This window comes from Salvelinus namaycush, chromosome 20 (genome assembly GCF_016432855.1).
Source record: "Salvelinus namaycush isolate Seneca chromosome 20, SaNama_1.0, whole genome shotgun sequence".
In the NCBI taxonomy this organism is placed as follows: domain Eukaryota; kingdom Metazoa; phylum Chordata; class Actinopteri; order Salmoniformes; family Salmonidae; genus Salvelinus; species Salvelinus namaycush.
Genome location: NC_052326.1, coordinates 21,474,851 through 21,500,924, shown reverse-complemented (window position 1 = coordinate 21,500,924; position 26,074 = coordinate 21,474,851). Strand labels below are relative to the sequence as shown.

General features: G+C 41.2%; 2 protein-coding genes across 8 annotated transcripts; both read left to right on the top strand.

Moving 5' to 3' along the window:
• Window positions 1-374: 374 nt before the first annotated feature.
• LOC120065122 (heterochromatin protein 1-binding protein 3-like) lies at window positions 375-15,072 on the top strand. 5 transcript variants are annotated; one of them, XM_039015865.1, is made up of 13 exons: window positions 8,796-9,510; window positions 10,049-10,124; window positions 10,926-11,121; window positions 11,214-11,373; window positions 11,469-11,606; window positions 11,788-11,859; window positions 12,136-12,290; window positions 12,526-12,616; window positions 12,724-12,883; window positions 13,033-13,144; window positions 13,344-13,496; window positions 13,614-13,769; window positions 13,854-15,072. In XM_039015865.1, the coding sequence occupies exons 2-13, from the start codon at window positions 10,058-10,060 to the stop codon at window positions 14,113-14,115; spliced, it is 1,722 nt and encodes a 573-aa protein (XP_038871793.1). In that variant the 5' UTR covers window positions 8,796-9,510; window positions 10,049-10,057; the 3' UTR covers window positions 14,116-15,072. The 5 variants fall into 5 exon arrangements, with proteins under 5 accessions (XP_038871790.1, XP_038871791.1, XP_038871793.1 ...); XM_039015864.1 differs by having other exon boundaries at window positions 13,614-13,836; window positions 13,876-15,072; XM_039015862.1 differs by lacking the exon at window positions 8,796-9,510 and adding an exon at window positions 375-1,001 and having other exon boundaries at window positions 13,614-15,072.
• A 725-nt stretch (window positions 15,073-15,797) lies between these two features.
• LOC120065121 (SH2 domain-containing protein 5-like) lies at window positions 15,798-25,839 on the top strand. Of its 3 annotated transcripts, none has more exons than XM_039015857.1 (10): window positions 15,798-15,889; window positions 19,552-19,666; window positions 20,937-21,017; window positions 21,184-21,258; window positions 21,343-21,489; window positions 21,614-21,814; window positions 21,958-22,153; window positions 22,291-22,396; window positions 24,672-24,831; window positions 24,933-25,839. In XM_039015857.1, exons 2-10 carry the CDS (start codon window positions 19,613-19,615, stop codon window positions 25,137-25,139), a joined length of 1,227 nt encoding a protein of 408 aa, XP_038871785.1. In that variant the 5' UTR covers window positions 15,798-15,889; window positions 19,552-19,612; the 3' UTR covers window positions 25,140-25,839. The 3 variants fall into 3 exon arrangements, with proteins under 3 accessions (XP_038871785.1, XP_038871786.1, XP_038871788.1); XM_039015858.1 differs by lacking the exon at window positions 15,798-15,889 and adding an exon at window positions 17,079-17,127; XM_039015860.1 differs by lacking the exon at window positions 15,798-15,889 and adding an exon at window positions 19,192-19,210.
• Window positions 25,840-26,074: the final 235 nt, after the last annotated feature.

Genomic DNA, 26,074 nt, shown 5'->3' with positions numbered 1-26,074 from the left:
TTGCTTCTGCAGGACAAAGGTTGGTGACTGGTAAGCATATCTGGGAGCGCCATATCCCAGATACTATACTGCAGCATTTCAATTAGAATTGCTACGTTGTCACTTTCAGGAGTTCAGAAGAATTTTCAACATTTGTCATTCTATGGGATCCGGTTAAGCACATCGCAGTGCAAAATCACTGGTTTAAAAATCATCTTGCATCCCAAATTACTGTTAAATTAATGTTTTAACTATCCCTATACTCTGTTATTAGTACGCATGCGCGGAAGTCTGCTGATGGACCTGGCCCGAGTGCAATGGCAACCATGTACTGTGGAAATATGGTTTAGTGAACGTTGTTAACTGGAACCGAGTCGTTGTCATTTTAAGTTAACGTTGGTAGCAGAAGATGGCTAATAACTACAATGTGCCACCTCGCTTCGACGAGGAGTGGTCGTATGAAAGTTGGAAAAATGAACTTGGAATCTGGACACTGGTTATTTACTACTTACTATCTGGACGAGAAAAAGCAAGCACTTGTGGTGGTATTATCCCTCCTTTGAGGATTTGAACAAGGATGATGGTATGGGAACTTTGATCAGAGCACTGGTTTCTTAAAGAAGAGAAAGACGGTGCCTACAAGGCATATTCAAACTGACAGTTACTAGAGACATTTCGGCTGCGTTGACGGACTACATAATTGATTTCGAACAGCGGTACAATAGGTAGGATGCGCAAGTACGACATGGTTCTCCTGGATGCAGCTTTCAAGTTGCTAGATACTGCCTGTAGGTACTGCCTGTCTGGATGGTAGGGAGATACGGTTGGCTTTGACTGCTTGTACTGTGCTGACTTGAGTCAATGAAGTCGGCACTAAAAAGTCGTCTTGCGCCAATAACAGATGGAATGCAAGTGAGTGACGCTGCATATTACACTGAGCGTCAGAGAAAGGGCGCCAACAAGTCACGTTCTCAAGATAACCAGACGAGGGCGCCATTGCCCGGCACAAATCCACTGGACAGGTATGGATGGAGATCAAAATGTGCTATTTGTCAAAGCACTTAACATTGGGTTAAAGACTCCTCATAAAAATGAGCACGTTTAACTAACAGGAAAATGTAAACACAGAGAGAGCAGTGTAACATTACACTGCTTTCAAACAAATCTGCTTCTGAGATCTTTATAGTTGAATCCTTAGGATCTGCTGTGATTGATACTGCATGTACACGCACAGTGTGTGGTGCAAAATGCCTTGATGGCTATCTCATACGAAATATGATTGACACCAAGCAACAGAGCTTTCAAATTTGGAGAATCGTCTATCCTACCAAGAGAGTCAAGATACCAGCAAAAATTGGTCAGACTAAGTGTCACATTGAAACAGAGGTGGTCCCTACAGATATCCCCTTACTATTAAGCAAAGCTTCCCTCAAGAAGGCAGGGGCTGTACTAGACATAAAAATGACATGGCAGTGATGTTTAAACAACCAGTGACCCTTGAACTTACTACCTCAGGCCACTGTTGTGTAAACATTTTAGACAATGACATCATACAGAGTCCATGTAAAAATGAAATTCTTACAGACACCGAGCTCATGGAGATTCTAACAGTCACAGAGAACAGGAAAAACTAGTATTGTTAAAACTTTACAAACAGTTTTGACATGCTACAGTTGACAGACTTCAGAAATTACTCAGCAGTTCTGGGAATAATGATGTAAGTATTTCCATTCTACGGCAGATAGTTCAGTTGTGAGACATGCCAGAATACAGCAAACCTAAGCCCAGACCAGCTGTTGGGTTTGCCACTGGCTTCCAAGTACAATGAAACCGTGTCTGTAGATCTACACGAGCTAGGACCAAGTGTTTGGTACCTTCACATAATCAACCACTTCAGTGCTGGAAGCATTTGTGAATATAAAGAAACCCAGTGAAATTGTCAAGCACTTCATTCTTGGATAAGTGTGCATGGCCCACCCCAGAAATTGTACAGTGACAATGGAGGAGAATTCAATAATAATTAAATAAGAAAAATGGCTGGAGAAATTACAACATGGATGTAAAGACAACTGCTGCATACAGTCCATGGAGCAATGGACTTCTGGAGAGACATAATCGAACACTCACAGAGATTATGCTGAAAGTGAAGCAAGAAGTGAAGCAAGACAATGTGACTGGAAAACAGCCCTAAAGTGGGCTTTGATGGCAAAAAACTCAATGCACAGTGTTCATGGCTACAGCCCATACCAACTACGTTTTGGGCCGAACCCTAATTTTCCCTCTGTACTTGTTGACATTTGATTTGAGATGCGGCAAGAAAAGCGTTCACTGAAGCAGAGTGTTCAGAGAGAATTCGCAGGGCTCTGCGTAAACAGCTTTGACCCACCGATGAGAAGTACGAGACTGGAAACAAAGTGTACTACAAACGAGTTGACTGTCAAGAGTGTAAAGGACCGGGAGTAGTCATTGGCCAAGATGGTGTGGTAATATTTGTGAGGCACCAACACTCAAGATGGGTGAAAGTAAATGATCAGACCAGATGTCGCATCCACTGATATGGACACGGAAACTGACACAAGAAATGGAGCAGAAACGGGTAATACTGCCTGTGTGGGCAGTTTTGTTGCCGGGGGAAACTGTTTCATTCGCCAATGTGGGCCAGTAAAAAGATCCACCTCGTCGGGAAAAGGGGCCATCTTCACTTGATATAAACTAGTCAGCACTTACGTCACACACTAGCTGCTAGCTAACTGGTTAGCTTAGCATTGACGAAGTCAGAATGGGCATGCACACTCCATTGTTGTGACAGAATCGATGGCTTTAGAATTAGGAATTAGAATACGAATAATACACTGAACAAAAATATAAACCCAACATGTAAAGTGTTTGTCCCATGTTCCATGAGCTGAAAAAAAAGATCCCAGAAATGTTCCATACGCACATAAAGCTTATCTCAAATTTTATGCACATTTGTTGACGTCCCTGCCAGTTTTGTTGAGCAGGTGTTTCAATACCATGACAGAGGGTATCACGTCTACTGCAGGCGCAGTTGATGATCTTATTTCTAGAGTCAGTTGTTCAAATGGAGCTAGCTAGTGTGTTCATGTTTCCAAGTTTCAAACATGTTCTCAAATGGCAGCAGCGGTATGACAACCAGCATATTCATGAGCATGCAATTTGACTTTCCTCAGTATGAAATCCTTGACGACCCACTTTTCTGTCAGACTCAGCATGCTTATGGAGTTGATATTGCTGGTCCAAATGTGATGCTACTACTTTGTAACTCCAATATGGCAAAATCTGAAAAATAGTACCCCCCCCCCCCCCCCCCCCCCGTCAAAAAAAGTGTACCAGTACTCGAGCAGTTGGCGAAAACCAACATCACCCACGACAGAGAACGGTTGATTGTCAAGGGCAATGAATTACATTATCTTGGAGTTAAAGGATTTTGCCTTTGAGTTGTCTCGCTGAACTTTCCCTACTCTTTCAAATGACTGCTCGACTTGTTGACTGCTCGATCCACACAGCAGACATTGTGGGCTAGGTTAGGAATGCTGTGTTGCACGTGTAGCGCAAAATTTGACGTGCCGTCATTACGTCATGTACCTACGTTATATGCAAGATGTTCTCATCTATCTGTGTTATATAGGTATGCACGTCAGCTTTGACATCGGTATTGCACATCAGCGTTAAACAAGACATCAGGCTGATACCGATGTTGGCATTTTTAGCTGATATCGGCCATTTCTGATATCGTGCATCCCTAGTTCCTGAGATGTTACACACTTCTCCAGGCCTTTTGAGATCTGCTCATCTGTACAGTGTGACTGCAATGATGACTACCTGGAACATTTGTAGATGCTTTGCAGATCCACAAGTGGTGTTCCAGGTTGTCTTTTTTTACATTTTTTTTTACAGATAATCTGATTTAATGCCTGGAGAAGTGTGTAACATCTTATCAACAATATAGCAATCTTCTGAGTTGCAGAGTGCAACTGCTAAATGGCTTAAATGCCACCACATTTGAGTTCCAAGTAATCTTGTTTTGTGTTCACTTGTAGAAGATTGCTATAGCGTTTCAATGTCATTCCTGGTGGGTCTCGTTCCCCTGCTCTGATGTTGCATACATCAACCAATGTTGCATGCCACGTCATCGACTGGCAGATTGCTATAACATATGTGGTTAAGGTGAAAACACACTGGTAAGAATGGGTGCGTTCAAGTGGATCACTTTTGTCAAGTCAGGGCCCATCTTTGCCTTTCAAATTGTCCGACTTGCGCCTTGCATGAACTTTACAAAATCATGTGATCAAAGGTCATGAAGTTTTGACTGCAGTCAACTGCAAGTTTCTGCAATTGCTCTTTGCCAACTTCATCCTGCAGCCATCGCCTGCATTGTGGGAGGCTCTGTTGTCACCCAATCAGGGTGTTTTTGTTTGACCCACTGGAACATTACTGAAACAGGAACCAACTTTGCTGTGATTCATATATAGCAGGCTAGTGGATAAAAACAAATGGATGCGATATGAGGCTCTCTCATTCATTGATTTTACAATGTACACACAGGATTTTAGTTTGAGCGTTAATGATATTGGGGTTGGAAACCCCACCCCCAAAAAGTTAATAAACAACACTGCCATGTTGATCTCAACATTGCTTTTTACAAAACCACAGTTAGCGTCTGACTTTCGGTTGTCGAAGTTGCACCTACCTCCCCTGACTTCAATTCTCGACTTTCGTCTACAGTTGGTTGCTTTAGCCTTAGCACTCAAATGCGCTCAATGCCTGTTGTTTTTCACAACCCCCGCCAGTACCGTTTGAGATGACTTCTGTCTACCTAACGACCATTCTGGCCGATTCTACTCATAGAATGTTTTGGTCCACTCGGTTGTCAGTAGAGATTAGCCAATCAGAGATCACAGACCTCTGCAAAAGGGGAGCAAAACAACAACAACAAAAATAGGGCCTTTTCACTGTGTAATCCACACCCTTTTCATCTGAATTGCTAACTAAAACAATTAAACTGGATAATAGCTACATCTTTCTTTGTAGAGCAAGTCTTTACAACTTTTACATCTGTTAGATAAGGGAGTTTCGTGCTTCAATAAGCATTTTTGTTTGGTTTGATAATGGGCACTTGCACATTAGTTCGCTAGCTGCAGCTAGTAACATTATTAAATCATCAGGAATTAGCAAAAACAGTACAATATGAAGATGGGCATAAACTGCTTCTTCAATAGAAATTCCTGGTGACGCTTGTAGGCGATGTCATGGCGACACAGGCTAGCTAAACCAAAGAGTTTTACAACAAAACCGCTCATTGTTCTATCTGTGGCTAAACTCATGCGTAGAAACAGGTCATTGAGTCTAGGTCGTCTCGCGCCGAACTGCGCATGTGAGGCCATATAATCAAATTGTAAATGTGTCGGTGTGTCACTTTCACAAAGTTGGAGTAATATGTTCAACTACTTAAAAGCATATATACATTAGTTAATACAAATCGGCTTCTTCTATAGAAATAGGTCCTGCCTCTCGCTAAATGGTAGAAAGCAGATTATTCAGTCGACATTCCTATTGGTCCTATGGCAACCATCTACAGTACATTCCGGAGAGTATTTAGACCCCTTGACTTTTTCCACATTTTGTTACATTACAGCCTTATTCTAAAATTGATTAAATAGCTTTTTTTCCCTCATCAATCTACACACAGTACCCCATAATGACAGTGAAAACATATTTTTTGAAATGTTGGTCATTTTATAAAAAATAAAGATACCTTATTTACACAAGTATTCAGACCCTTTGCTATGAGACTCGAAATTGCGCTCGGGTGCATCCTGTTTCCATCGATCATTGCTTCTACAACTTGATTGGAGTCCACCTGTGGTAAATTCAATTGTTTGGACATGATTTGGAAAGGCCCATACCTTTCTATATAAGATTCCACAGTTGACAGTGCATGTCAGAGCAAAAACCAAGCCATGAGGTCGAAGGAATTGTCCGTAGAGCTCTGAGACAGGATTGTGTCGAGCCACAGATCTGGGGAAGGGTACCAAAAAATGTATGCAGCATTGAAGGTCCCCAAGAACACAGTGGCCTCCATTCTTAAATGGAAGAAGTTTGGAACCACCAAGATTCTTACTAGAGCTGGCCACCCGGCCAAACTGAGCAATCGGGGGAGAAGGGCCTTGGTCAGGGAGGTGACCAAGAAACCGATGGTCACTCTGACAGAGCTCCAGAGTTCCTCTGTATAGATGGGATAACCTTTCATAAGGACAACCATCTCTCCAGCACTCCACCAATCAGGCCTTAATGGTAGAGTGGCCAGACGGAAGCCACTCCTCAGTAAAAGGCACATAACAGCCCGCTTGGAGTTTTCAAAAGGGCACCCAAAGACTTTCAGACCATGAGAAACAAGATTCTCTGGTCTGATGAAACCAAGATTGAACTCTTTGGCCTGAATGCCAAGTGTCACATCTGGAGGAAACCTGGCACCAACCCTACGGTGAAGCATGGTGGTGGCAGCATCATGCTGTGGGGATTTTTTTTTTTAAAGGGAAAGATGAACAGAGCAAAGTACAGAGAGATCCTTGATGAAAACCTGCTCCAGTGCACTCAGGACCTCAGACTGGTTCACCTTCCAACAGGAAAACGACCCTAAGCACATAGCCAAGACAATGCATGAGTGGCTTCGGGACAAGTCTCTGAATGCCCTTGAGTGGCCCGGACATGAACCCGATCAAACATCTCTGGAGAGACCTGAAAATAGCTTTGCAGCGACGCTCCCCATCCAACCAGACAGAGTTTGAGAGGATCTGCCGAGACGAATGGGAGAAACTCCCCAAATACAGGTGTGCCAAGCTTGTAGCGTCATATCCAAGAAGACACTATGCTGTAATTGCTGCCAAAGGTGATTCAACAAAGTACTGAGTAATAGGTCTGAATACTTATGTAAATGTGATTTTTAAGTTTTTAATTTTAATAAATTTGCACCAAAAATTACCTGTTTTTGCTTTGACGTTGTGTGTCTAGATTGAGGGATTTGTTTTTGTTTTAATCGATTTTTAAATAAGGCTGTAACGTAACAAAATGTGGGAAAAGTCAAGGAGTCTGAATACTTTCCGAATGCACTGTATAATGAAGTGGCAGCTGCATTCATTTAGCCGTTAGATTCAGTTAGTCATAGTACACTACGTTTTATTACTGTGACAATTTTAGTACTCATCACTGCATTCTCTACCAGAAAGTTTGTTGTCCCTCTTCCATGTCACATGGGTTGATACATTGCTTTGTTTTAATTTGTAAAGCCCTTTAACAAAAAGTCCCACTATACTTAACATCATTACTAAACTTTAGACATATGAGTTACCACAACCGGTCGCAGGGATGGCTAACACTGGAAACGTATTTGGTCTCTACTGTTAGGTAAACCAGCTTTTAGTTTTCTTTCACCTTAATTGTGGAACAATCTTCAACATGTTCTTAAATTTGATGTTCTGGTGCCTCTAGGATAATTAAGAAAGCTGATTGAGGATCTTATTACTGATGTTAGTTTTTTATGACCATGTTATTGTTTCTGCTTGCATTCTGTATTTATATATTGATGTGTGTATTTTATGTAATTTATGTAATTCAGGGCTTATCTGTAAAGTAGACCTTGGTCTCAGTATGACTCCCTGATAAAATGCATGTTAAATTAATAGAAATACAATCTGGCTAGTTACCAAAAGTGCTTTGTACAACAGTAGCCGCATTGGCGCAGCTAGTTTGTTAACATTGGCTGGCTACTAGTGATAAGTCTTTCGCGAATTTGGTGAATGTTGGGAATCGCATCGGTGAAAGATCCATTTATTTGCCTTCATGATTTGTATACTGCTACCAAAGACAGTACAGTATGAAGATATGCAGAAACTGCTTCTCCCGATATAAATCGCAGATAACGCTTGTAGGCGATGTCATGAAGACGTTGGCTAGCTAAACTCATGTGCAGTAATACGTAATTAGGTCTAACGGTCATCTCGCGCCGAACTGCGCATGTGTCAATTCAAAAGCACTCCGATACAGTTGTTTTGATGAAAATAAAAACGAGTTAGCTTGTCACTCATGAGGTTGGAGTAATAACATATTCAACTACTTAAGACATTGGCTCGAATCCAGGTTGTGTCGTTGGATTTCGAGAAAATTAACAACTAAGGAACTATTTTTCACTTCTCATTATTGACTACTCAAACCCCGGGATGGTCTGTTTCGCAAGCGTCCCAGGAAGTCTCGCGATGCGCCTCTGGGTTTAGAAACTGCTGCTACTACTTTTTGAGCTTCAAACAACAATTATCTGCAAATAAATTACAAAATCATTCTCTGAAGACAGTAAATAATACATTTTGCTGGCGATCTAATAAACATTTTATTTTAAGGTGCATATCACAAGCTGACATACTGGTAGCCTACTGTTCGGGCTTTACATTAGATATATGCCTTTTCTTCATTCTAGGTCGATTTTCAAGCATTTTGAATGAGGAACTATTTTAGGTGAACAAAGCCAAATGATGCGGCTACAGATGTGGCTGACCGAAAAAAACTCAGAACAAATATATTTATAACTAACCCAAGATAGACCACAGCCTGTCGTTTCCAATGGGATCAAATCAGTCATAGTGGGCAGAACAAGCAAGGAGGGGGCAGAGGCAAGCATGAGCCAGTGAGATCCTATTGGCGCGATGTAGCACGTATTTGCATATTTTCTTTAGAGAACGCCTAACCTGAAGTGTGCAATAACTCAATTCACCCTTGCGCTCCTAAACAACGCAGGGTAAAATCTACGAAACTTTGTCCAATGTTTGTAACAGATTTTAGTTTTGGTAACCGAAAACTGTATTGAGATCAAATGTTTCATCGATGAGAAAGTTAGCATAATGTTGGCCAAAATCCAACTAGCTTCATCTACTCCCGCAGCTGGCCACTGGGCTGACCACATTTGGTCATGAGTGGATCCGCCAACCGGATGCTTCACACTTTTATACATTGGCTCATTGTTCTATCTGTGCTCAGAATGCCCATTCTTCTGGCTACCACTAGCATAACGCCGAGGGACATTCACAATAAAGCTTAAGAAAGCGACGCTACTGCCACCTTCTGGTTTGGACTATTTTAACAAGGCAGACGGTGATCTGCCGTCTGAAGAAGAAGAAAAAAAGATTGACTGCCAACACTGTTCAGATGTGCTATATATTCTCGGCCGGCAAACGTTCGATGTACCCGTGAACGTCAAACGTACCGGTGTGTCCGAGCCTTTAGCTGATACGTAAAATACCTATGGATGCGTTGTAAGATCTGTCAGGCGTCAGTCAGCAACGCCTGGGCAGAGGAACGCGCCCAAAATCTGCGCAGGACGACTGCACTTATTTTGGAACGCGCCCAATACCTTACCACGACGCTACGTGTACGTTCAAGGGGGAGGGGCACGTAAACAGAATTCTAAACAAAGGAGAGCGAAGCAGTTTTTATTTCAACATCTTTGTAGAGAGTCGAAAGGTAAGAATATTAATCATTGTACATTAGTAACTGCAAAAAGTGTTTGACGATAGAGCTCTGGCAAAAATGCATGCACCGTTTTCTCCTTTGCCAATGCAATTTCGATGCATTTACCATCAGCTCTATGCAGCGCCATTACTGTGTAGGGTAAATGAACAAAATGGCCATATTATTACTGAGGACGTGCATCTTCTCGTTATGATTTTTTGCTAACTATTTCCATGCCCCCCACCATTCAAAAACTTCATAGAATATTGCACACTCCTTATTTATTTTGGTTTTATTTATTTTGGTCGATAATGTACTTTTGCAAAGGGCAGTAACTTGCATTTGATGAGTGCACAGGCCATGATTAACGTTGCCTCGCACATGGATAACAGAAGCAGTGGGTGACTTTTACGACTCCATGATGTTACCATTGGGTCTTGCTAAGTTGCTTTGTATCAAACTGTATTGTGATTTTAATAATACAGTTAATAACTTATCTGACCATGCAAAGGAAATGTTTTAATTCATCCTCTGTATCTCTGGTCACCAGTTTGGAGTCATGCCTATACGTCGTGCAGCTAGGACACCACCCCAGGAGATGCCCCCCTCGGCTGCACCAGAGGGAGGTGAGTTCAAGAATCTCAACATGAACAGGAAGGCTATGGTGTTCATATCAATGATGTATATAAACCCTAGATTGCTGATGCTATGTATTGGCATTTGAGAGGTTTGAAGCAAATTGTGGACCATATTGGGACTCCACAGTAGTGGAAACAGTACAATTAGTCATCTCTAAAAAATAAAATAAAAAGATATACTTTATATATTTGTTCTATGTTTAGCTCACATACACCATAATGCTTACTTAAAAGTTATATTATGTGAACTAAACATACAAAAAAAATAAAAAGTATATATGTTTTAAGATTACTAATGTTACTGTCCCCACTACTGGGGATTGGCAATGTCTGTAATAGAGTAAATGTGGCAAAAATGAAAAACGATGACCATTAATACATTTTATTTCTATGGCTTCCAAACTATTTTTTACAATTGTGGGGGAGTGCCAAGATGATGGCGTCAAGGTGGCTTCAACACAGCGCCCCCATGTGTCATCTAGTGTGTGTAATAGATAGATCTATTTATTTATCAATCATTGGTTCATATGTACCCAGCATTGACAGGCTAGGAGTGAATATGGTAGCCACTTGGCAGGACTTGATTCTTGCCCCAATTGAGTCCCATATGTCATAGTCACTTATCGAATCCTTTCATATTAGTGGTTTAAGAGTGGAATCGGACTTCCCAAATATTTGACATTGTTCTGAGTTCATGTTGAGTGGTATGTGAATAAAGCATGACATCTGCTTGCTGAATTTACATTTTCAATCTCTTGTCGTTCTCCCTCCCCCCACATCTCTCTCCAGAGCCTGATGCCAGTTCTGAGGAGTCTGCCTCTGTTGAGGAGGAGCAAGAGATGGCACCTGCTGCCATAGTAGCCAAGGAGGGGGAGGGCACAGGTGAAGGAGAGACAAAAGAGAATGGTGAGAAACCTGAGGGAGAGAAAGCTGATGAATCGACTGGAGAGAAGACTGCTGAGGGGGAAGAGTCTGAGAAGAAAGAGTGAGTTGCTTGTGCACATACCCTGTGGTTATTGCTTCCATATTGGTGTAGATGAATGTTTAATTGCTCTTTGTTTTGTTGGTTGCTTGCAGAGAGAAGGATGGAGTGAAAGAGAAAGTCAAGAAGCCAGTGAAAAGGGCCATTCCCGCCTGGGCAACCATGTCTGCCAGCAAACGTGCAACGCTCACTAATAAGAGCACCTCCACCATGCAGCTGCCTAAGATGGACGACATCCTCATCGAGGCCATTGAGGTCTGTACACAACAACACACTTACCTTTGTATTATGTAGTTCTCCCTTATTCCCCACGAATGCAACACCAGCAACTCATCATATTTCCTCTGCAGTCCTGCAAGGAGAAGACTGGGGCCTCAGCCCATTCTGTCATGAAGTACATTGTGAAGAAATACCCTAACCTAGAGAAGAGGAAATTCCTCCTTAAGAAGGCTCTCAAGAGGCAGCTGGAGAAGGGCACCGTCAAACAGGTGAGGAGTCCTTATCACTGACCAAAGCTTACCATGTATTAACATGAATTGCAAATGGTAGGCAGAAGTCTTAGTGTTTTTGATCTGTGGGTTACTTGTTGTGGTGCCCTATATCCTGTGTGTCTGGTGTTTTATCTGCCTGCGTACTCCTGTTGCTTTACCATTTTATTCACTCTCACAGCTAAAGGGTAAAGGCCTTTCTGGGAGCTTTACCATTGGGAAGCAGTCCCCTAATAAACCAACTGCTAAAGGGGTAGGTCATTTTCAGTCGGCTATCTACAAACTTCAACACTAACAATTACAATTGACTATTATGTGATTGTTCCATTGGCTTTGAGCAGGCAGAGTTTGGATATTAGATAATATATGCCATTTAGCAGACACTTTTATCTGAAATCATGCTTGCGTACATTTTTTGTACTGGAACTGAACCCACTATCCTGGCGTTGCCAGCGCCATGCTCTACCAACTGAGCTACAGAGCACCACTTTGTTTGACAGTGATTCTGATTGTGATGGTTTGGTGCTAGAAGCCGATCATCGTGGCACCTGGGTTGAAGGCAGAGACCCTTGGGGATGCTCTGCCCCTGATCATCACACGGCTATGTGAGCCCAAAGAGGCGTCTTATATCCTGATCAAGAAATATGTGGAGCAGCACTTCCCTCAGCTCAACGTGGAGCATAGGTAAATACCTGTTTTACTGTTATATTGGGATGGGTGGGGTCTCTTATTCTCTGTTTGGAGTTTGTAAACACATGCTAACTTACAGTATTACTTGACATAGCAATGCAACCCTCTGCACAACCCAAATCTACAGAATGTTTAATGCAGTACCTTTGAACTATGGCATGTCCATTAGTGGTGTGTATTGGTGGAGGTAAAAATAGAATTTCCAATGCAGTCACTATTTCATTCCTAGGCCAGATATCCTAAAGAGTGCCCTGGTGAGAGCTGTGGACAAGGGTCACCTGGAGCAGATCACTGGAAAAGGTGCCTCTGGAACATTTCAGGTTAGCCTTATACTAAAGGAATGCACAATTCGGTGTACTTCATGAAGTCTGATGTTGGATCTCTGTTGTATGAGGTGTTTATCTCAGCCCCTCTTACTCTCTCACAGCTGAAGCGGGAAGGGGGCAAGTTCCTGCTTAAAGGCGGGCCCCTGGAGGACGCTATCATGACAGCCGTTGTGGCAATGAACGAACCCAAGACGTGCAGCACCACCACACTCCGCAAATTCCTGTTAGAGACAAACCAGGACAGCATGGAGTACCGTGTGGGTAAGACCTGCTCCCTGACTCTCCTAAGAGAAACACTGCTTTGGCAAGATGTGAATATCTACCTGCAACTGCAGGAGCGCTCTCATTAGCTAGGTTAAATCAGAGATGTAAAGATGCTTCTTTGACCCTGGGCACTTCTCTTCCCTCAGTGAACAACCTGAAGAGGACCCTGCAGAAGTGCAAAATGATGGGCTGGATGGATCAGATCACTGGGAATGGGCTAAACGGAACCTACCAGCTCTGCTACCCTTACTACCCCAGGTAGAACACTACTATAGGAAGGTTACTATGTGATGTATATTGCTGCCCTCTGTACATCATTACATTGCTACTGTGTGACGTATATTGCTGCCCTCTACATCATTGCATTGCATGTGCTATACCAGGAACAGTATTTCCTGAAGTTCACTCACCTGGAACAGAAAGGTTAAAGATCAGACTGTCTCTTCTTATTCCACAGCCCAGCCATTCTGTTCCCTGAAAAAGTGAAAGAGCAGAAAGTGGCGGAGAAGGACAAACGCAGAAAGAGGGTTGACTTGTCTGATGAGGACTCTGATGAGGAAGAGGACTCGTCCGAGGAAGAGGACTCAGATGATGAACCCCCTCCTAAGAGGTGAGTCCAAGGTCAAGTGGAATTAATCCAATGAGAATATTTTGATTGATATTGTCATACATAGCAGTGAACCATTTGAAACTCACTATCAGTGTATTTGTTCAATACGATCCTTAGGAAAGCTGGGAAGAGGCCACCACCTAAAGCGCGTCGCCCCCCCCCCAGCAAGAAGTCTCGGTCGGCAAGTCAGTCAAGGGCTAAGGGCAAAAAAAGAGCTGCCCCAGCAAAGAGGTCTGCACCCCCAGCAAAGAGGTCTGCACCCCCAGCAAAGAGGTCTGCACCCCCAGCAAAGAGGTCTGCACCCCCAGCAAAGAGGTCTGCACCCCCAGCAAAGAGGTCTGCACCCCCAGCAAAGAGGTCTGCACCCCCACCAGTCAAGGCACCCCCACCAGTCAAGGCACCCCCACCAGTCAAGGCACCCCCACCAGTCAAGGCACCCCCACCAGTCAAGAAAGCTGCACCTGCGAGCAAGCCCAAAACACCCATTGTCAAAAAGCTGATGAGCAAGGCATCGAAGCGGCCAACGCCCAAAAAGTCACCTCCTGCAAAGAAGGCAGCAGCCAATTCTGCAGTGAAGGCCAAGCCAGCAGCTCGCAAGTCCCTGAGGGGGAAGAAGTGAGTTTACTATTGCCCAGCAGCGGAAGTTTAACTGTAGCTCTGAAGACAGCGGTGCTCTGCCTCTCTCCATGCTCTCTTTCGCATCATTGTTTTCCTCCAGTTTGGGGCTATAGAATTATTTTCTCTGTAGGATTGGGATGTGGCAGTTATTAGTTAATGTCAATTTACTGTACTTGGGAACTGTTCAATTTCTGTGAACCCAACTTTTAATCTCCATTGTGTAGAATGGCCTCTTAAAATATGTAAAACTGCCTAGGTAAAGAATTGTGAAATTTCCATCACTACTTTTATTTCCCTCACACACTTAATTTTGATAATGTATAGGCAGACATCCAGAATCAGTGACTTGTCTTTTACTTTTTTGCATTTCATCCCAGTCCACTCTACCATGTTTTACCTGGACACATTCCTTTTATCAAATAATTTGTTTAGCATTTTGGAAACTTTCTTCCTCTACAACATTTTTGATTTCTCTACATTTAATCTGGAGTGAACTCAAATCTTAAAGGATATTGAGACTTATGTTGTTAAGTGAATTTGAGAGCATAATGACAGCCAACTTTTCATGTAATGAATTATTGTTTATTACAAATTCTGTTATTTAAATGATTGTATGAGTGAAACATATCCATCGCTGGGCCTGTGGTTAAAATACTTCATTTGATTGCAGACTAACTGATCAGGAAGCACTGTGTCATTGTGATTTTCGGTACTACTGCATAGTATTAGGGGATTTATTTTATGTGTGTAAACAAACAAGCTAATCAAAGTGAATTGGTTGTGTCCTATAAAGTGAAAAGAAAACAGACCAATACATTCTTCTACATTCTGTGTAATAGTGAAAGATTGGGAATAAGATACTTTGTTTTGAAGGAGCGTAGCTCATACCCTGCATGCATGTGTGTACCCTTTATGTTATGCTTTTTCCCAAGTCATTATTAAAATGGCTATATTTGTACTTCCTTCATTCTGTCATGGTCTCAAGGGGAGACAAACACTAAATAGTGTCTGCTGTTGGAGCTGAAGTATACATTTTAAATACTACACAATACAAATCCATAGATGTCAATTTGGTTCACTCATGAATAAAGTGCTGGATAGTTTGAGTAAAGGGTTATTAAATAGACCATAACTTTACAATTTATTAGGCCTATGTCCATACAGCTTGTAAATCATTATTTGGTGCATTAAGTGAATCCTCTCATTCAGAGAGATGCATAACATGTTTACTTATGCCAATGTTGAGCATGTTGATGAACAAGGGGGAAATTATGAAATTAACATACATTTAAATTCAGGATGGATGGGCTGCTGCAAATCAGTGAAGGGTGTATTAATCATTAGTTAAAACTAGTGTCTTTCAGACAAATGCAGGTATGTCACTCCATTTCGTTCCGTTTGCTTCCGTTTAAAAAACCTTTTGCAACAGAAGTCGCGTAATGAATACGTCCCATATCTAGGTCTACACCTATGTTACGCAATGAGTGTATGGACCATCAATATGGGCTACAGAAATGCCTTTGCGTATGGGCTGATTTATATCGCCGCGTCGTGCGTAAAAACGTGTTTTCATAATCTCAAATATGCCTCGAAAGGTAAACGTTTCTAGTCCCGCCCAAACACACCGGTAAATAGCCAACTCTGAATTGAGTCGGGGCGGGCGTCAATTTGACATGAGATAACTGACTGGGAGGGGAAATCAGAGTTTGGAACAGTGGAACGGGGTCCGGAGTACAAGAGTGCGGAAGTGAAAAGAGCGTTGTTGTGGCCCTAAAGTAAGAGATTTGATTAGCATTGATTTATTGACATGTTTACTTTGCCAAAGCTGTACCTGCGTTTAACTGAATCCTTGCATAAATGTTTGCGCTCATAGAACAGACTAACAGGTTTGGGGACTAACGGATTACATGTAAGATTACAAAAACGGTCCTTGTAATCTGTTACCAGCAAAAATATTGTAACCAGATTAGATACTTTTGAAAAACTAGATGATTACTTCAAGGATTACTTTTAAATTCAGAAAGGATGTTTGCAAAAAACAATCTTTGACACTTCTCTGTTTTCTCAATGACATTCAAATCAGCATTGAAAAAAGGCACACATTTAAATTTGTTCCACCTGAGCGAGTCTGACCACAAATCAGAGACCACTATGATGACACACGAAATGTGTTTGATCGATCGCGGGAGAAGAGCAGGAATAGGTTTTTGTGGGCTACAGTCCAAGCTATGTCTTCCAATGGTGCGACTGCTGTCAGCATCCAAAGATTATTACATTTGAATAAACGCTTGGAGGTAAGGATGACAGCAGTGTAGTCTACGGCGATACGGATATCACTTATTGATATCTACATAGCGCATTGATGTGAATCACACTGCTGCTCTCTCATTTAGCTATTTGCACCTTACGGATTGTGGTTGTTGTGGATGGCTGTTCACAAATCTTAACGTGTATTTGAACCCGATAATGGTTGCATTCAAGAAGTTTAAGCTGCCTATCAATCATTGTTTTTGAAACCAGTGGACAGCCAGTGAAAAATGCGCTCTTGCAACAGCTGCATGGTGCGGATCCCAGCCTATGGAATACAAATGGACCCCCCCCCCCCCATAGGCGTAATGGACACGTTCCTACTCGCACACTTTTGATAGACTTAAAGGGCCAATCTGTTGTTGCTACATCCAATTTTTGACTTATAAATGATGAACTCATGAGCTTAGTTCAACTTTCACACTCCATGAGAACCCAAAATATAACCTTGTTTTTATCCAAAACATTGTAAATGTAAACAAACACGGTATAGCCTCATAATATGGTTAAAACAATAATTTTGATATCATGGATGGTCAGAACTTGCATCCATATCTCTGTCTATTAATCTGAGAGTGGTTACATTTCTCCAGGCCCATCCCTCAGCCTACCAAAACAGAGGCGGCGAAACGATTTTGTTATTGTTTCATCGGTGGATTTGCCCTTTAAACTGCTATCAAGATATCAAAGTGTCACCAACAAAAAGGTAAACAATAGGCCAATAGCAAATGCAGCATATGGTATTCATTTTTCACATGTAAATAGTACTTTTCAGTAGCGCTCAAAGCACGCCATTCCATGAGCGCAGCATTTATTTTTCAACTCGAATCAATGAGCCCAATCAGTCCTCCATGACAACAAAATCATTAACAACAGAGTAGGGCTGGCTAATAAATCCTTCGTTTTGGGATTAGGCTCAAGCAAAACAATTTGGCTAATCTATACTTCCATATTTCCAAATCCTATTCTTGAAGATCAAGGGGTTTAACATTTATTGGAATGACTGGAATTCTGATAGACTTTGGTTTTTAATGTAAATATATAATTTAATCGTATTATTATATGTAGTGGGGAAGAGATGGGTTAGAAGAAGCCTACATAACCAACCCATAAAGTAACATTTAACATCCATATATGGCCAGCTATGTAAACTTTAACATTGATTTATCCTGCAATAGATGTAGTTCAATTGGTAACATACATTTTTGTCTTCTTCTAATGCCTTTTTAGGGGAAAGTAATCTAAAAGTAACTGCATGTAATCAGATTACGTTACTGAGTTCGGTTAATCCAAAAGTTACTTTACCGATTACAATTTTGGAAAGCTAACTAGTAACTGTAACTGATTACATTTAGAAAGTAACCTACCCAACCCTGCAGACTAATGGGTGATACCTGCATGCTCTGAATGATGTAGACTATGGAATACATTTTTACATCTGGTTAAATCCACACCAGTAGTAGTGATTTGTATGCTACTGAAAATGTGTGGCATGTAATTAATTAGAAGATTCAAACACAACAACGCAACAACCTATTAGATTGCAGGTGCACATAACCTTTTCATAATATGGCCAAGAGGAGAAGGGGCAGATAATGACCTGACAGTCTCGAATTTTGGAAATTGCTGAAGACATCTACCACCATACCAGTGGTGGAAAAAGTACCCAATTGCATACTTGAGTAAAAGTAAAGATACCTTTTATAGAAAATGACTCAAGTAAAAGTGAAAGTCACCTAGTAAAATACCACTTGAGTAAAGTCTAAAAGAGTTTGGTTTTAAATGTACTTAAGTATCAAAGTAAATGTAATTGCTCAAATATACTTAAGTATCAAAAGTATAAATAATTTCAAAATCCTTATATTAAGCAAATCAGACGGCACAATTTCCTTTTTGATTTTTTTTTAATGGATAGCCAAGGGCACACTTCAACACTCAGACATAATTTGTATTTAGTGACTCTGCCAGATCAGAGGTAGTAGGGAAGACCAGGGATATTCTCTTGATAAGTGCATGAATTGGACAATTTTCCAATAGGATCCAGCTGCGAAATCATCTCTTAGTGCAGTCATCCCTCAGGGTCTCTATGCTGCCACCTACTGATATGTCATCTCTCAGTGCAGTGAATCGCTCAGGAAAAGTGGAGGTGTCGAAAGGAACCATATAAGGAGAAGTGGAGATTTTGAAAGGAACCATATAAGGAGAAGTGCGGATTTTGAAAGGAACCATATAAGGAGAAGTGGGGATTTTGAAAGGAACCATATAAGGAGAAGTGGGGATTTTGAAAGGAACCATATAAGGAGAAGTGCCGATTCAAAGGAGTCTTTTAACACTAGAAGTGCTGGAATTCCATAACTGCTAGAACCGCAATGACTTGATATTTCAATTATTATTATTATTATTTAAAATATTCAATAATAAATAATGCATTGTTCAAGTTCAGGTATCTAACATTAGCTAGTATTTACATTTACGAAAAACGTAACGTTACATACATGGTCACCAGTAGGTAACGTTCAAAGACACAGCTCACAATGAGTGAATAGACATTTTTGGGGGGATAACTAAAATTCCTTACTGTCATCTCTGCAGACCATGACTGACATCTTGAGTGGCACCTTTCGAAACCCACACTTCTCCTTATATGGTTCCTTTCAAAACGTCCACTCCTTTCGAAACCCCCACTTTTCCTGAGAGATGACATTGTAGACCCTGAGGGATGACTGCTCTGATAGATGATGTTGCAGCAGGACTCCTCCAATCTTCCAGTCCTGCTAAGCATTCAAAATGTAAGAAATACTTTTGGGTGTGAGGGGGAAATGTATGGAGTAAAAAGTCCTGTATATTATTTTCTTTAGGATTGTAGTGAAGTAAAAGGACTTAAATAGTACTTTAAAGTATTTTTACTTAAGTACTTTACACCATTTCACCAAACATACCTGTTTCTAGCTTAAAATGAAAAGGTTTGAATTGTTCACAGCTCATTTTATCACTTCTACCTGCCTACAAAAGCATTTTTTCACATGGGGAAAATAACACTTCCGGCCAGTGCATATGACACATCATTCACATGTCTAATGTTTATCATGCTGGGTGCTGTAAAGCTCTCTGCTATATTCTGATTCTGCAGAACTCAGGGGAACTCCTCCAGAAACAGCAGCATAAAGAAGTAGGCTAACTCAGGAGTGAGAATGATGGGTGAGACACCAGTCAGGGAGGATGGCACAGTTACAAGGTCAGCTGAGGTAAGCCATATCCACTGACAGAGCAAAACACATCTTCCTCCCCATATAGGAGTTGGTTACTACACTGAACAAAAATATAAACACATGTAAAGTGCTGGTCCTGTGTTTCATGAGCTGAAAGAAAAGACCCCAGAAATGTTCCATACGCACAAAAAGCTTATTTCTCTCAAATTCTGTGCACACATTTATTTAAATCCCTATTAGTGTGCATTTCTCCTTTGCCAAGATAATTCATTCACCTGACAGGAAGCTGATTACACAGCATGATCATTACACAGATGCACCACGCTAAAATGTGGTGCACCTGTGTAATGTGCACTCTAAAATAATGTACTTTATAGGCCACTTTGTACCATAAGCCGCCTCCAACGTTGTTTCAGAGAATTTGGCAGTACGTCCATCCAGCCTCACAACCACAGCCCACGTGATTGGTATCGTGTGGGCGAGCAATTTGCTGACTTCAACGTTGTGAACAGAGTGCCCATGGTGGTGGGATTATGGTATGGGCAGGCATAAGCTACGGACAACGAACACAATTGCATTTTATCGATGGCAATTTGAATGCACAGAGATACCGTGACGAGATCCTGAGGCCCATTGTCGTGCCATTCATCCGCCACCATCACTTCATGTTTCAGCATGGTAATGCACAGCCACATGTCGCAAGGATATATACACAATTCCTGGAAGTTGAAAATGTCCCAGTTTTTCCATGCCCTGCATACTCACCAGACATGTCTCCCATTGAGCATGTTTGGGATGCTCTGGATCGATGTGTATGACATCGTGTTCCAGTTCCTGAAAATATCCAGCAACTTCTCACAGCCATTGAAGAGGAGTGGGACAACATTTCACAGGCCACAAACAACACCCTGATAAACTCTATGCGAAGGAGATGTCACACCATATGCTGACTGGTTTTCTGATCCATGCCCCTACCTTTAAAAGAAAAAGTTGTCCGTGACCAACACATCTGTGTTCCAAGTCATGTGAAATCCATAGATTAGATAAGATTTATTTAAATTGTCTGATTTCCGTATATGAACTGTAACTCAGTAAAATCTTTGAAATTGTTGCGTGTTGCGTTTATATTTTTGTTCAGTATATTAGTTTGAAAAAAAAAAGTGTGTCCTAAGAGGATGAAATCTGTGTGGACTTTACTTCCCTTATAATCTGTCCCTTTTAAGACCTTGTTAATTGGTTACATTACGTGTTTATCTATAATCAACAATTTATAGTATGTGTAACATAGTCTTTCTTGTTTATATAGTATGTTGGCTCTTTTCACGTGGACGACTGCTGTTTGGACGATCAGATGCAGCAGTTGCACACACAGCTAAAGTCTCTCAAAGTAGGTGCTGGTAATGACAGGTTAGAAAGCAGCAGCAGTACATTAAAACACATTTTGACTGTTCACAACTTATTATGGTGGAGATGTGGAATTTCTAGACAGTCCAAAGTCAAAGAAGGCAAACACAAAAAGCTTTGCCTGAGGTGTTGAAATGTCTTTTTCACAGACATGCAAGAAAAGGAGGTCTGTGTCCCTTAAATTTTCCATCAAAGGGGTGAAGATGTATGATGAAGATGAGACGGTAAAAGTTTAAATTCCCAGTCTTAAAAGTCAACAACATCATTTCTTTCCTTTTGTGAATTACTTTCCCCTTCCTTGTCTGTAGACCCTCCTCATGGCCCATGCTCTACCAAGGGTCTCCCTTTCCACTGCCCACCCCTTGGAAGCCCAGTTCGCCTTTGTTTCCCACAACCCCGGCAGCCCTGATGCCCAGCTATACTGCCACCTTTTCAAGGCTAGGCATGCCAGAGCAGTAAGAACCTGTATTGGATCGTTATCTCCCAAGATGATTGTCAACAAATTTCCTCTGTGTGTCTGTTAAGCTGCAGTTTCTTGTGTCTGATTTGTCTCTCTGTTGGTATGTTGTTTTCTCCCAGGCCCAGTTCCTGAACCTGTTGCTGTGCCGCTGTTTCCAGCTGTCCTACCTGGCAAAGCACCCAGAGGAGGCGCAGGATGAGTCTGTCGGCCCACTGCCCAGCCGTGCCCCCTCCCTCCTCAACCAGGGCTTCCCTCTCAGTGTCAGTGCCCTTGTGTCATTCCGAAGGGCCCCCACTCAGGGCTTACTCCCAGGGGAAAAGGTCAGGACAAACTTGTGTTTATGTTTTAACTGAATTGTGAAAGTATTATTTCACTTTGCTATTTTTATTTGCTTTGCTGAGCCCGTACATTTTGCTGGCCTAGCAGTTGGCCAGTTAATACTTTCTATGGGTCTTTATTGTAGGTCTTCCCATTGAAGAACAATGGAACAACGACTGAGGAACAACCAAGCAGCCAAGAGGAGGTCTTCACCTCCTCTCCTTCCCTGGTGCGCAAGAGAGCCATCCGCAACAAAGTACTGCGCTCAGGGGCCTATCGCTCCTTCACTTACAGCCCTCACAAACAACGTCACCTCCAGGATCAGCTAAACTCTCCAGAAGGTGGGCCAAGTGTGCAGAGAGCACTTTCAAGGGTGAAACAATTCATTAGGTAATGTTGAAATAATTCCCTAGAGGGACCACTTGGAATGGGATCATCACAAGATGCTAAGGAATCTCTCTTCTTGTGTGTGAAACAGGAAAGGGGCAGGACAAAATGCCAGTGAGGAGAGCCCGGGCCCCGAGCCTTGCTGAAACAGAAGAAGCTCTGGCTCAAGCAGTGTGGTGTTGGGCTGGCATTGCCACGTGAGTCCTCTCTCTTGCATTTACCTCACTCACACTGATGCTAGTCCCTAGTGTATTTTATGGAGTGTTCACTTGACAGTGGTGTAAAGTACTTAAGTAAAAATACTTTAAAGTACTACTAAAGTATTTTTGGGGGGGTATCTGTACTTTACTATTTATTTTATTGCCAACTTTTACTTCACTACATTCCTAAAGAAAATAATGTACAGTTTACTCCATTTTCCCTGACACCCAAAAGTACACGTTACATTTTGACAGGAAAATGGTCCAATTCACGCACTTATCAGGAGAACATCCCTGGTCATCCCTACTGCTTTTGATCTGGTGGACTCACTAAACACAAATGCTTTGTTTGTAAATTATGTTGGAGTGTGCCCCTGGCTATATGTAAATTTAAATATATATATATATATAATTATTATTGGGCCTTCTGGTTTGCTTAAAATAAGGAATTTGAAATGATTTATACTTTTATATTTGAGCAATTCCATTTACTTTTGATACTTAAGTATGTTTAAAACCAAATACTTTTAGACTTTTACTTACAGTGGCAAGAAAAAGTATGTGAACCCTTTGGAATTACCTGGATTTCTGTATGAATTGGTCATCAAATCTGATCTGATCTTCAGTCACAACAATAGACAAACAGTCTGCTTAAACTAATAACACACAAACAGTTATGCTTTTTCATGTCTTCATTGAACACACCGTGTAAACATTCACAGTGCAAGGTGGGAAAAGTATGTGAATCCTTGGATTTAATAACTGGCTGACCCTCCTTTGGCAGCAATAACTTCAACCAAAGGTTTTTGTAGTTGCGGATCAGACCTGCACAATGGTCAGGAGGAATTTTGGACCATTCCTCTTTACAAAACTGTTTCAGTTCAGCAATATTCTTGGGATGTCTGGTGTGAACCATTCTCTTGAGGTCATGCCACAGCATCCCAATCTGGTTGAGGTCAGGACTCTGACTGGGCTACTCTAGAAGGCGTATTTTCTTCTGTTGAAGCCATTCTGTTGTTGATTTACCTCTGTGTTTTGGGTCGTTGTCCTGTCCTGCATCACCCAACTTCTGTTGAGCTTCAATTGGCAGACAGATAGCCTTACATTCTCCTGCAAAATGTATTGATAAACTTGGGAATTCATTTTTCCATCAATGATAGTAAGCTGTCCAGGCCTTGAGGCAGCAAAGCAGCCCCAAACCATGATGCTCCCTCCACCATACTTTACAGTTGGGATGAGGTTTTGATGTTGGTGTGCTGTGGCTTTTTTGTCCACACAGTTTTGTGTGTTCCTTCCAAATAACTCAACTGTAGTTTCATCTGTCCACAGAATATTTAGCCAGTAGCGCTGTGGAACATCCAGGTGCTCTTTTGCGAACTTCGTCCCATGAACACCATTCTTGTTTAGTGTTTTACATATCGTAGACTCGTCAACAGAGATGTTAGCATGTTCCAGAGATTTCTGTAAGTCTTTAGCTGACACTCTAAGATTTATTTTAACCTCATTGAGAATGATACGCTGGGATCTTGCAGTCATTTTTGCAGGACGGCCACTCCTAGGGAGAGTAGCAACAGTACTGAACTTTCTCCATTTATAGACAATTTGTCTTACTGTGGACTGATGAACATCAAGGCTTTAGAGATACTTTTATAACCCTTTCCAGCTTAATGCAAGTCAACAATTCTTAATCTTAGGTCTTCTGAGATCTCTTTTGTTCAAGGCATGATTCACATCAGGCAATGCTTCTTGTGAATAGCAAACTTACATTTTGTGAGTGTTTTTTATAGGGTAAGGCAGCTCTAACCAACATTTCCAATCTCGTCTCGTTGATTGGACTCCAGGTTAGCTGACTCCTGACTCCAATTCGCTTTTGGAGGTCATTTGCCTAGGGGTTCACATACTTTTTCCAACCTACACTGTGAATGTGTAAATGATATATTCAATATAGACAAGAAAAATACAATAATTTGTGTGCTATTAGTTTAAGCACACTGTGTTTGTCTGTTGTTGAAGATGAAGATCAGATGAAATGCTATGACCAAATGCTATGACCAATTTATGCAAAAATCCAGGTAATTCCAAATGGTTTACATACTTTTTCTTGCCACTGTAAGTAGTATTTTACTGGGTGACTCACTTTTTGAGTCATTGTCTATTAAGGTATCTTTACTTTTACTCAAGTATGACAATTGAGTACTTTTTCCACCACTGTCACTTGATGAGAACTCATCTGAACTGTCAGTGGTCTCTAAATCCTTATCATGTGTTGCAGTGACAGCAGCTCCTCCCTGCTTGCAGAGGATGTCCTGGGGTCGTACCTGCTGTGCCCCCATCCTAAGAGACCTGGCTGTGGCTCTCTCATAATTCGTTTCTCTTCTGGACTGGTCACCCACCTAATAGACAACACCTCCAACGGCAAATACCTGCTCGAGGTGAGCGGTCTTGTCAATTATTCATATTTGACTTGCTTTTAAGTTTAATGTATTTTCCTCTGGCAATGTAGTAATTAGTATTTTTTATGTTGTTATACTAGAACTGCCACATAGAATTTAGCACCATTGCTGCCTTGATAGAGCACTGCACCGATATCAAGGGGGAGCTGGACTGTCTGCTGAGTTGTGCCCGTGTGAACCACTGCTATGAGTGGGAGGAGAACGTTGCTAAGGCACTGCCTTTAGCCTTACACCAAGGCCTCAAAAGAAAGTATGCAAAATATACCCAGAGGAAACAATGGGTTTAAAAGTAATTTCTGATCATTGGATTGATCGATGTATCTCATTCTCTAAAAGACACTGACCATATGTTACACTGACACCTTAAATATAATATAATTAATTAACTTGCATGCTTCACTTTTGTTATTGTTTTCAGATTTCTGATAGAAACACAACTCTAACTATCAAATTTACTTCCAGCAGGTGAATTGTGATAAGTAGAGTAGCATTTTGATACTTAGGCTCTGGGATGTAGGGTTGTTTTAATGTCAAAAAGCTATGTGTGTTTGAGTATATTCTTCTGTTTTTTAGCTGCACCTACTTTACTTCACCTACGTTTGAATTATATTATTTTAATACATTTTAATTACAATATTTTAAAACGTAGGAATATTATGTGTGTGTTTGTATAGGCTATATAGGGACATTTTTTATAGATTTTGCAGACTAAGGTTTTTTTGTACATTAACTCTGACTCATGTTAAGCTGTCTTTTTGAATTTGTGTTTTTCACTGCCGTCTTTTAAAGTGTTCTGTGAGAACTAGCAGCATTTCTTCATTTTGATTACAGATAAATGTACTTGCTGAACGAAAGTGTATTGTTGTGTTTTATATTTTTATGCATAATTCATTACCATATTGTATACTGTATACCAGGTATTCCCAAACTGGGGTACACCAAATAAAATGTGATTCACATATTTAAAAAAAATAAAATATAAATCTTCAAATTTTCAAACAGTCCATTTATATTTTCCAATGGGGCTATACATTTGGGTGAGCTCTTTTTCTCGCCTGAGTAGCCTCGTTTCACTGCCAAAAATAAAATGAAACCATTTAGTGTTCAGCGAAATAACAACACAATGTCAAATACAGGTAGTCAAGTCAAACAATTAGCATCCAATCACATTAACTGTTACTCTCTCGCGGGAATTCCAGCTAACCAAACGTATCTGTTTGAA

What these genes read in the sequence shown, in the direction of transcription:
- LOC120065122 (XM_039015862.1), top strand. Translation starts at nt 10,058, where the DNA reads ATGCCTATACGTCGTGCAGCTAGGACACCACCCCAGGAGATGCCCCCC. An exon ending in CAGCTCAACGTGGAGCATAG is followed by an intron (nt 12,291 to 12,525) that starts GTAAATACCTGT and finishes TTTCATTCCTAG; the next exon opens with GCCAGATATCCTAAAGAGTG. An exon ending in GTGCCTCTGGAACATTTCAG is followed by an intron (nt 12,617 to 12,723) that starts GTTAGCCTTATA and finishes ACTCTCTCACAG; the next exon opens with CTGAAGCGGGAAGGGGGCAA.
- LOC120065121 (XM_039015857.1), top strand. Translation starts at nt 19,613, where the DNA reads ATGATGGGTGAGACACCAGTCAGGGAGGATGGCACAGTTACAAGGTCA. An exon ending in CAGTTACAAGGTCAGCTGAG is followed by an intron (nt 19,667 to 20,936) that starts GTAAGCCATATC and finishes TTGTTTATATAG; the next exon opens with TATGTTGGCTCTTTTCACGT. An exon ending in ACGGCAAATACCTGCTCGAG is followed by an intron (nt 24,832 to 24,932) that starts GTGAGCGGTCTT and finishes TTGTTATACTAG; the next exon opens with AACTGCCACATAGAATTTAG.